Below are 11,747 nucleotides of genomic sequence, written 5' to 3' on the forward strand. Positions count from 1 at the left end.
AGCCACCATGTGGTTGCTGGGATCCGAACTCTGGACCTTCGGAAGAGCAGTCAGTGCTCTTACCCGCTGAGCCATCCTGCTCTTTTCTTTTCCTTCTCCTCTCCTTTCCCTCTTCCCCTCTGCTCTCCCCCGCTCCTGCCATCTCTTTCCTCCTCCCTCCCCCTTCTTTCTGAGACAGGGTTTCTCTGTGTAGCTCTGGCTGCCCTGGAACTCACTGTAGACCAGTCTGACCTTGTACTCAAGAGATCCACCTGCCTCTGCCTCCCCAGGGCCTCTCAGTTTCTAAACTGCCAGTTTACTTCTATTTGCACAATGACTTGTTTTTGGTCGCTGTCTCCCTGTTAGCTCTACTAGGGCCGTGACTGTCTTGTTCACTGGTGTAGTCTCAGATCCTAGGACAGTGTCTGCCACATAGTAGGCACTTGAAAAATATCTTCTGAATGAATATCTTAGGGAAATATACCCAATTCAACAATGCCAATTAAGAAAATGGAATATTGAATTCGCTCATGCAAAACACCCATATTTCAGGTACCTTCAACAAAATGGTACCAGAGTATAAAGGCTATTAACATTAATATAAGCCCTCTGCTGAGTCTCACTGACAACTGGAATATGGTGCTTTTTCCTAGTGATTTCTTGATTTGCAGTTTGAGAATTATTTCTCTATGTCCTTCTTCAGCAGGTTTCTAAGTGCTTCCTAAAAATTACATGCTATGTCCTTCAAAAAAAGAAACTAATTTAACAAAACCCAAAATAAAACTACTTTTAGGTCCTTGCACACACTGTTTCTTTTATGTGAAATGTCTCCCTGTCCTCATACAACTACCCCCTCATTCAAGATTTCCTTCAGGAAACCCTCTAATTCTGTCTTTTACTGATACTTTCCACCACTCGCTTTAACAATTTGTCTGTCTATAAAGATCACACACAACCATTTATTTTACCCTTGTATACTTGTAGCACTTTAAAAAAGGTTGTAGCTGACCAGACATAGTAGGGTAGGGGCTACATTTCTGTAATATCAGCACTTGGGTTGGTAGAGTTAGGAGGTCAACCTTGGCTCTACAGAAAGTTCAAGACCAGCTAGGGCAAACACCACACCCTGTCTTAGAAAACAAAAACCAATCCCCCAAACCAAGCCAAAACCAAGAAAAACAAACAAAAAAGATCCCACAAAAGACAGTTCTGTTTCTTTCACTGTAACTCAGACGAATTCCACTTTTAAAAAATGATACAACGCCGGGCGGCGGTGGCGTACGCCTTTAATCCCAGCACTTGCGAGGCAGAGGCAGGCGAATTTCTGAGTTTGAGGCCAGCCTGGTCTACAGAGTGAGTTCCAGGACAGCCAGGGCTACACAGAGAAACCTTGTATCAGGAGAAAAAAAAAGACACTAGTGTGTGGCAGGCAGCACACAGAGTTCACTATAGTAAAACATTTCTAAGTATTAACTTGATGGAAAAGAAAATGTGTGTGTCGGCTCCTTGAGTTCAAGAGAGATGGTGAGATACTACAGGATGCAGGAAGATGCCATTCTGGGATGCAGAAATTGTCCATCTCAAGTGAGGCAATTCGGGATGCAGGGAAGATGGAGAGAGACATTTATTCAAAATCTTAACCTTCAAATGTCTAAGTTAAGATGAGCTTTTTACCTTGATTTGATTTGATTTGATTTTTATATGTGTGGGTGTTTTGGGCTGTATGTGGGTGCACCAGTTTCATGCCTAGTATCTAGAGGCCAGAAGAGGGTTAGGGTTAGGGTTAGGGTTAGGGTTAGGTCATTATGGCGCCAGCATTGTGAATAACAGGAAAATCTTTGAGGGTCACAGGAATCTTCTGGCTATAGGAATTCCTCTATTTTAGACTTTACAATGCATTTCAAACAAAGACCTAACCAGAACAATACTATCTATTTTGATATCACTATAGTTCATGGGTGGTTTAGTTACCTTGGATTCTTGTACTCTAACAACTTAGTGTTCATAGAATAAGGTGCATACTGGAGGGCAATTAGAGTGCTATGAACATCATAGGGTCAAAGATTTACAGCAAAACATTGAAAAAATTGTTAAGAGCTGTGCAGCAAACCACCACAGGGTTGGATTACATAGTCTGTACATATGCAGACAGTTATTAAAGTAAACTATGTTCTATTTGTAGGATATAAGGTAACTACTTGAGTCCTAACAAAATATAGTAGTTGTCCTTTATACAATTTACATCCATATGCCACTTTAACATGAAATGTTAAAATGACATCCACTTGTGGAAGTACAGTGACGGTTGACTGAGTCCCCCATTTATCAAACTATTCAAGCTAGTTTCTACTACTAGAATTTTGATTCTATTTTCATTTAAAATATATTCTTATTTTAATATCGACTTTTAGTGAGAGGATTTTTTTTAACCCTACTGGTTCTATTTTCTTTAATTTGATCAATAACCTACACTAAGTTTCTTCTAGTTGTAGGCATTATTTTTAATTATTTTATGCTGATAGGTATATGTGCAAGAAGTCGGGAGAGAACTTATTGGGATGAACTGGCTTCTTTCATAACTCTTATCCTTTTTGACACTGGGTTTTACTACTTTGCAAATAGCAATGAAGCTGTAAAGTAGTGTTGAGTTGGCAAAGACCACGAAGATGATTCTGATTCCAAAGTAACTTTCTCACTTGGCTGATAAATGCTTATTGATATCTGTTAATTTGGCACTATTCTCATCTCTTATTTCTTTCAGTTTACAATACTTCTTCAGCTTTATTTGAAAGACAGAAATCTGGTTCAAGAAAAGTTAAAGAAAAATAAGTAATAAATTTAAGTATATGGTTAATTTTTTAAAAAAAATAGTTTTGTTTCCCTTTTTACTAGCTTTGTGATTCTTTTTCTTTGATGGCAAAAGAGGAAAAACATTAGCTTGCACGCATCTTTTAGGAAAAAAAAACCAAGGAAACTGAAATCACAGTGTTCCTGTTAAAAATTAGTACAATGACTCTCTGGATATAAAGCAGATAAATTAATTCTTATTTGCAAATAAAGTTTAAGATGCTCTCTATATTAAAGAAAATTCCTGGTTATTATTATTATTATTATCATCTAGTTTCCTTTCAGAAACATTAAAGTTAGTGAGAAGAAATACTTACCTTCACATCCCTGTGAATTATGTTATTATCATGACAGTAGCGCAGAGCTTCCAGTATCTGTCTCATGTAGTGGCTGTAAAATACAAAAGAAATCTAAAACTGTAAAAAACTTCCATTGTCAAAAACTGACACACAGCATCCCTGCTTTATAACTCCCACCTTTATATTAGCTAGCCACAAATATCTTTCATTTGAGTAAATAAGACAGTGAAACTTAATAAAAATTTTGCCAAAATTATATGCTTCTTCAAGAAACAGAATGTTCTGAGCCAAGTCAAAAGAATTCCATATAATTTAATTAACAGCATCGCTATATACACTAAAGGTACAAGCCTAAAATATTAAAAAGCAAAAAACAAAAACAAAAACAAAAACAAAAAATCTTGGTTACCTCTATTTAGCTTAACCAGATTGTTAGGAAAGAAAGTGCTTGGAGCTATTGGAATGATTCTGACTAAAGGAGTTGTGGCCTTTTGTCTGCCACTCAAACCAGCTCTCTGCTTGGTTTCCATTTGGCCATGAGAAGAATCTACAGAACCCATACAAATGTGGTTTCCCTTTGCAACACAATCATGTTTTATTTGAGGAAACTCTTGAACAAAGCAAAGGTACTGCTCAACAGCTGGGGTCTGCAGAGGCTTCCACTGGGTATAGGAAAAGAACAAACAAGGAATTAATGTTTTTTTTAAAAGTTCTAATAGGGTCAACTAGCAACAGATTATGACAGGATTATAAATGTTCTCCTGTTATTATGGATTTATATCTGGATGAACACATCTGAAGCTGAAAATATGGTAAGTTGAAAGTACATAAAACACACCCTTAACCTGTTACTGAACATTAGAGTCTAAGTTTAGTTTGCTTTAGGCAGTCTCAAAACACTAACATTAGCTACACATCATAGTGCGTACACATTAATAGCCCAAACTTAAAGCAAAGCAGTCCCTTTTTTCTGTATAGATCATCTCCTCATACCTGGGCCTAAGCAGTTCTTAAGTGTGGTGCTCTGTTGAGAATGTAGATGTAAGGGCTTTGTCTGGGCCTATAATTAAGTTTTGTTTAAATCAGGGTAGACTTAACTTAGTGTCGGGGACTTTTAGTCATTCAAAATTGGTCTTGGAGGAACTGTGATTACCTGAAATGGTAATAACAAGTGTCATGATGGTTTGAAACCTGTAGTGAAGTCACCATTATTATAACATTACTATTAAGCTCAGTCAAAGTCTCAAATGTCAATCCAGATGTCAAAACAGAGGGTTTAAATTAAGCAAAGTAGACATGTATTTACACATCAGACTATTCTGGATACATAGTACTGAGCTAGCCACTTAAATTATCTTCAGCCAAAAGAAAATTCCCATTTTCTAGTCTTAAAAACCCAAAGAAAATTCAGTGGCTGAGCATTTTAAAGTGTGAATATCATTGTACTTCATTATTTGGCTGAATGAAGTTCAGTGACAGAGGATTTGTCTAATAAGCACAAAGCTCTAGATTTAATTCTCAACCACTAGAAAATGGGGTACTTTATTATTTGATTCAAATATGCAAACATAGCAGAATCTTGTGTCATATAAGTCATTTCATGAATAACCACAGTTCATATTTTCAGAGAGCCTCAGAAATGCATATATTTACTTCCATCTTCCTGAAGAATCAGGAAAAATGATAATTCTATACAAAGAAACAACTGTCCAATAGTCTATTTACTTTCTCTAGAAGGAGGTATTTTTGATGATAAAGAGAGATGACTCAGCTTCTTCCTGTGGTCAAAAATGGTTAAAATGTCTAAATATTTGCTGGGCAGATGGATTATATCTATGAAATGTTTCTAGCTAAATATTATCTATGGTAAATAGAACCAGGGATCTTTGAGGCATGGACAGCTTCAGGGAGAATGTAAATGTAAGCCAACCAACATTCTCAGGTATAAAACAAAGATGTTTCATAATTGAAATGCTCCCTGAAATGTATGGAATTCCACTAGCTCTAAGTAGAGAATTTGTTCTGGACCAGAGGTGTATTGCTAGTTAGTTAGTGTGGGAAGAAGTGATACAGGGAGCCCTTGATAGTCCAGAGCTTCAGATGGGCCTTCTGGTTGTCTTCAAACTTCACATCATTAGGAAAGCTTGCTACTAGGGAAGATATTACTCTGACTTTAAGAGTTGGAGTTGATGACTTTATGTTAGTTTATTCTACAAAGGAAGGAACAGGGACTGTCATTATCTGGGCTGTGTTATCCTGCATTAAGTATGCATTATGCACATCTGTGCTTAGTGCCATGTTTTGCTACTCTTCTTGAAACAAAAACAGCTTTAGCCATTTGATTGAGTGTCCAAGTCTTGCAGTTGCACGCACTAAACTACCCACAGAAGCTGTTTTCCTAACAGAAAATCATAGAACTGGAGAGAAGAAAAGAAAAATTCGAAGTTACCTGGCCAAACACTCCCCACCACTAAGAATTATCGATCTGGTGTAAGAGGGAACACAGCTAATAATGAGTCTCCCTGCATCCATTTTCATTGTAAGGAAGGAAAGACTTCAATAAAGTGTATCCAACCTGTTCTCTGAATAATGTCACTTACTGGTCCCACACCATTCTGACAAATTCCTTTCATAAAACCATTTTAACAGCAAATATAAGTTTTTAAAAAGGCTTAAGTTTTAAAAAATCAATAAGCTTTCATCCTGATATATACCAAACATCTACCTTTTTGTAAGTCTCAAGAATGAGAGAGCCCAGAAGGCAATTCACTGAAAGACATCACCTGATCATGTCTATGCTGAGATTCAGACAACTGTAGAGCTAGGACTAAAGTTAAAGGAAAACTAAGAAAAGTCACCAAAAATTGGAAATGAGAGGAAAAGTAGTGGCCACCATGTATGCCAGGTATTCTAGTGTTACTGTTTTTCAAAAAGGAAAAAAGAATTATCAACAATAAATCACCTCCTTTCATTGAGGAAAAGTTCAAAGAATGAAAATTCTGAAATTTTGATTTTCCTTAATTTCTGTTGTTTTTAATAACTGTACAAAAAAAGAGTATAGGGTATCGCACTTGGCCAGCATGTGAGCGGTCCTAGGTCCAGGTCAGTGCTTGGTGATAAGAAAATATACAAAAGTTTCTTTGAATTCTTTAAGAAATGTGCGTGTAACCAAAAGTCTAAATTCAATTCACTTTGATAAGGTGTCTCAGAACAATGCCACAGAAAATCTAGATAATACTGACAGTTGAAGTATTAGAGCATGCTTTTTACTTTGGAAGCACAATCAAGAATGACAATTTAAAAATTGTGATATAAGCTCAAAATAGAGAAGTGGAACCTAAAAATGTGCTTTAGAAAGCATGATATATAAGTAAAGAGGATGCTTAGCTTTCATTCTGCCATATGTCAGTGATACAAGTAAATAGTGTAGTGAACATTTGCTTCTTTCCCCCAGCTCCAAGAGTATATCTAAAAAAGCAACTATCCTACACTGAGGATATTCTTATTCTGTGCAACAGTTATATCCACTTCATCTTTGACACTAGAGCCTTTGATCCTCAGACAATCTACATGGGGCTAAAAGTTGTATTAAGGTAGTTACTTAGTTGTTTCCAACTATGTCCTAGGATGGTAGTTATAAAAGGAATGACAGGAACATTATAATCACTTGATATAACTGTTTTTCAAATGACAAAACAATTTAATCGATCATTGTAGGCTTGTGAGTCTAAGCCTTCATCATATTGTGGCCAGTGACGGAGGGAGGAAGAAAGGAAGGGATGCTGTATCTCATGTATCAAATCGGTAACCTGCCAGTGCATAATTATGCTGTGATTGAATATAACCAAAAGAAGAAAGCTATATTGCTTCTTGTCTGTAAGTAAGTGCTGTAATGTATTCATGGCTACTATAATTTTTCATATTTACTTTTCTTTTGAGTCATTCGATTTTTATGTGTACTGCCCCACTTAGCCTAACAGTCATCGCTTTGTTGAGAGACCACATAGTGGCCTGATATGCTTATATGAATATAAGCAATATATTCAGCAGGAAAATGGTGCTTTTATTTTTGCTCCTCTTACTCTTTTGTGCTTTCCTTTTTTTAAAGTTGTCTTGTTTTTTTGAGACAGGGTTTTTTTTTAAAAAGATTTATTTATTGATTATATGTAAGTACACTGTAGCTGTCTTCAGACACACCAGAAAAGGGCATCAAGTCTCATTATGAGATGGTTGTGAGCCACCATGTGGTTGCTGGGAATTGAACTCAGGACCTCTGGAAGAGCAGTCAGTGCTCTTAACCTCTAAGTCATCTCTCCAACCCCCTTTTGTGCTTTTCTTAGATTAACTGGTCACATAATAATCTGATGTCTCAAAGAAGCAAGGTAAAGAGCTAATAAGGCATAATCTGATAAGGCTGAGCATCTAATAAAACCCTCAAGATTAATGCCTGGGCTAACAGAGCCCTCTTTGTAGAAAGGCATCAGGAATCAGTAAAATAGAAGCATTTGTGTACAAAATGTTAATAGATCCAATGTTTGCCCTTGATTACACATTTCCATCTACTGTCCAGCTTCTACCACACATACTGAAGCAACTATGTCATTTGCAGAGATACTAGCAGTGTGCTTGCAGACAGAAGAGCTGGCTACTTCCTGTAATTTCTTGGTCATTTCCTTCTTTTACTTCCCACTTCACTTCTGGGGATTAGATGCAGTAACATACCTGGCTACAGCTTCACTGTATACAAAACCAGCATCAGCCCGCTTTACGATTTCAAAACACAGATCTGCTCCATCCATACTGCAGAGAAATGTGAAACAGAATATTAGCCAAGAGAACCTTCCAAGACAATATTCCAAGTGAACATACCATTGTTGAGAGCTGACTGACTACTGACTACATTATTTAAAGCTTCCTTCTTTCAACGTAAACCAGCTGTTAAGAATCTACAGAAAAAGAAAACTTTGAGAGAGATTAAGCTGATGGACGTACCAAATAACATAAATAACACAGTAATAAATCTCATAAGGGAGCAACTCTAAAGGTGAAGGGAATAATTTTTGAATTAAATCTCTAAATTCTCCATGTCAAATAATGTATTTTAAGAATACAAAACTTTTTTTTATAACATTTTGCAATAGTTATTACCAATAAATGGGAAATTTAAGTTACATTCTGTGAAAGGAAAAAATAATAAGCCAGCTCAGAATTTATTTATTTTACCTTCCATTACCCAAATCAATTACTGCAGACATATTCTTACACTGATGTGTTGGTAATAACCTGTTACTACCTTGCCCTAAAATGTAAATTACTTCTAATTTCTTACCTGGTAGGTCAGATCATTTTCACCTAATCTGCCCAATGACATATTAAGAAAATCAAACTGTACATAGACTGATCTTATAGCTTTCTTTATTCTTTATTGAAAATAGATTCTTCTTTCATACAATACATCCCAACAACAGTTTCCACTCCCTCCCTCCACTTCTCCTAGCCACTTTGCCCCTGCCATCTCCCTAGATTCACTCCCCCCGCCATTTCCTTTTCAGAAAAGAGCAGGCCTCCTTTCTGTTAGTACTTTCTTAATGTGCCATTTTCTTTATCTTTACAAGGCATATGCTTCTGTATATACCATTTTTCACATTTAAACCTGCCTTAATTAAAAATTCCATTCCATTCCCATCTATAAAGAAAACTCCCTCAGTCCTTAACAGCTTTTAACTGCTAACAAGCTACACTCTGCATTATAACATTTAGGCTTTATGCAAACTAAGCACACACAAATATACAGAAACATATAAGACACTCATATAAGGTTACCTATTAAAAATTCATTCAAATATTAACAGCAAAAATTTTCATAATGCTTTAAGGCTTATAAAATATTTTGAAATTCACTAGGTTAGTTTTCAGATAATTATTGCAGGTAATACAAAAACTCCCAGAATGCAAAGTCAAGGGACTTACACATTGGTATTATGAGATTTCATAAGAAGCAGTCTGTCAGGTCTGTTTTCATACTTACATCTAAGGACTCTGTAAAGTCAACATTTTTGATTCTCAAGTAAATCTAGTTATTGGATAAAGTGATAGGGACAGGACTCAAATCTGCCTGGCTGAGTCCACTGCTTTAAATCTATCTGGTTGTGTTTATTGCTTTCCCCAAGGATTACATATACATAAATATAGGGTATGCAAAGAACAAGTGTATATTATCACACTCCATAACATTCCAAGAGTATAAAGTCCTAAAAATCAGTTTATACTTTCAACACAGTCTAATTCAATACTTTGCAGAATACCTAGCACACAGAACTTTTACCTGTATCATTTGGTTCTCAGTGTGGCTTTATGCAAGTGAAGCATTTCCATATTTATACAAGGCTTTTATATGCCATACTTCTTAGACATTTTTCAGTGTAAAATCAAATTCTTCAAAATGTTCATTATGAAAAAACAGTTTTTTTTTTAAATTCCCCCATGTATTCAAGGCTCACATGGTTTGTGAACAATTCTGATCATGTGCTAGAGGAGCACTATAGAGTGGAAATTTCTAGGTCAAGGTATTTGCTTTTGCAATCCATATTGCCATACACATCTTACCAATTATACTGCTGTTGCTATGTGTGAATGTGTCCTTTCCTCTCCTGTGCCCTCACAATGACTCCTCTTTTCATCTTTGTCAGAAATGAGGAAAACTATTTATGCTTGCTTCAATTTATATTTCCTTGATTACTAGAAAAGCTGAGTATTCTCTTTATTTCTTTTTACTGTGGAGTGAAAATGCTACTTTTAAAACTGGGTACAGTTTTAAGTAGGTTAGTTGATATATGAGGACTAAAAAATAAAATAAAATCTCATAGTGAAGGATTTCTTCTATTTACGAATTTTCCCTTTTCACTGAAATTTAAGGATAAGTACCACTCAAAAAAGTTGGATGAAGGAGAAAGCCAAATGGGTTGCATAATACAGTAATAAAAATTTGAATCTGTCTTGAGAGCTAAAGGAAGACTTATGAGATGGATCCAGGGCAGGAGAGAGAAAAGAAAATGGTGGTAGGATATGGCAAAGCAATACAAGGTCAAAGTGTAAGTAGGGGACCATGTTGTAACATAACTATAGTTATTGGAATGAATCAATCTGTTTCTGTCTGGACATATCTGAAATACTAGTATCTCCAATGGCAATCTGTACACATGCTCATACAGCATATAGGTACTTTTACCCTTTGGTTTCTGTTCCCTTCCACTGACTGGTCTATTCTAATATCTAGTATTACACAATTTTCTACTGAAGACCCAGCTATACCATAACTCCTGGGCATATAACCAAAAGACGCCCCACTGTACCACAGGACATGCACTCCACCATGTTTATAGCAGCCTTATTAGTAATAGTCAGAAACTGGAATCAACTCTGATGTCCCTCAATTGAAGAATGGGTACAGAAAATGAGTTTCATTTACACAATGGAATACTACTCAGTTATTAAAAACAAAGATACCAAGAATTTTGCAGGCAAATGGATAGAACTAGAAAATATCATTCTAAGTGAGGTAACCCAGACCTAAAAGGATATGTATGGTATATACTCACAGATAAATGAATATTAGCCTAAAAGTACAGAATATAACTCACTGACTGTAAAAAGTTTCACAAGCAGAAAGGCTCAAGTTAGGATTCTTCAATTCTACTTAGAAGGGGGAAGAAAATAATCATGACAGGCAGAGGGAAGGAGGGAGGGACCTGGCTGGGAGAGAAGAGGGGGAGGGGAAAGGGGGAATAGGATCAGATATGGCATGGGGACAGGAGAGAATCCCAGAGGGCCAAGAGAATGAATGCAAATATGCAGCTTTAGGGGGTGGGGGGATCCTCTAGAATGTACCAGAGACCAGGGAGGTGAGAGACTCTTAGGACTCAAAGGGAGGGAACCTTAGATAAAATACCCAACACTGGGGAGAGGGAACTGGAAGAGTCCACCTCCAGTAGATAGAAAGGGCCTCAAGTGGAGAGACAGGGTCACCAACCAGCAGTCAAAATTTCTGACCCAGAAATGTTCCTGTCTAAAGGTGGTCCAATGACAAGCCCAACTTGGGATCCATCTCATGGTGGGACACCAAGGCCTGACACTATTACTGATGCTATGATGTGTTTACAGACAGGAGCCTAGCATGGCTGTCCTCTGAGAGGCCCTACCTACAGATGACTGAGACAGAGATACATCCAACCATTAGACTGAAGTTGGGAACCCCTATGGTTGAATCAGGGGAAGGATTGAAGAAGCTGAAAGGGAGAGTGACCCCATAGGAAGATCAGCACACTCAACTAATCCAGACCACAGGAAGCTCCCAGACCCTAAGCCACCAACCAGGAGCATACATGGGCTGGTCCAAGGCCCCTGGCACATATATAGTAAAGGTCTGCCTGGTCAGGCCTCAGTGGGAGAAGATGTGCTTAATCATCAAGAAACTTCAGGCATCAGGGAAAGGGGAGGTCTGGTGGGGGGAGCACCCTATCAGAGGCAAGGGGGAGGAAGAATGGATTGAGGAACTATGAGAAGAAGAATTGAGGGGGGCAATGACTGGAATGTAAATACATAAAATAGCTTAAAAATAAAAAT

At 37.1% G+C, this 11,747-nt stretch overlaps 1 protein-coding gene across 1 annotated transcript in view; it reads right to left on the reverse strand.

Moving 5' to 3' along the window:
• Cask (calcium/calmodulin dependent serine protein kinase) overlaps positions 1-11,747 on the reverse strand; it is a 340,530-nt gene that overhangs the window by 155,532 nt on the left and 173,251 nt on the right. Inside the window, exons 4-5 of the mRNA XM_031372099.1 lie at positions 7,848-7,925; positions 3,144-3,216 (exon numbers count right to left, since the gene is read on the reverse strand). Of these exons, the coding sequence (XP_031227959.1) occupies positions 3,144-3,216; positions 7,848-7,925 (151 nt within the window). The remainder of the gene's footprint in view (positions 1-3,143; positions 3,217-7,847; positions 7,926-11,747) is intronic.

Source organism: Mastomys coucha, chromosome X (assembly GCF_008632895.1).
Source record: "Mastomys coucha isolate ucsf_1 chromosome X, UCSF_Mcou_1, whole genome shotgun sequence".
Classification (NCBI taxonomy): domain Eukaryota; kingdom Metazoa; phylum Chordata; class Mammalia; order Rodentia; family Muridae; genus Mastomys; species Mastomys coucha.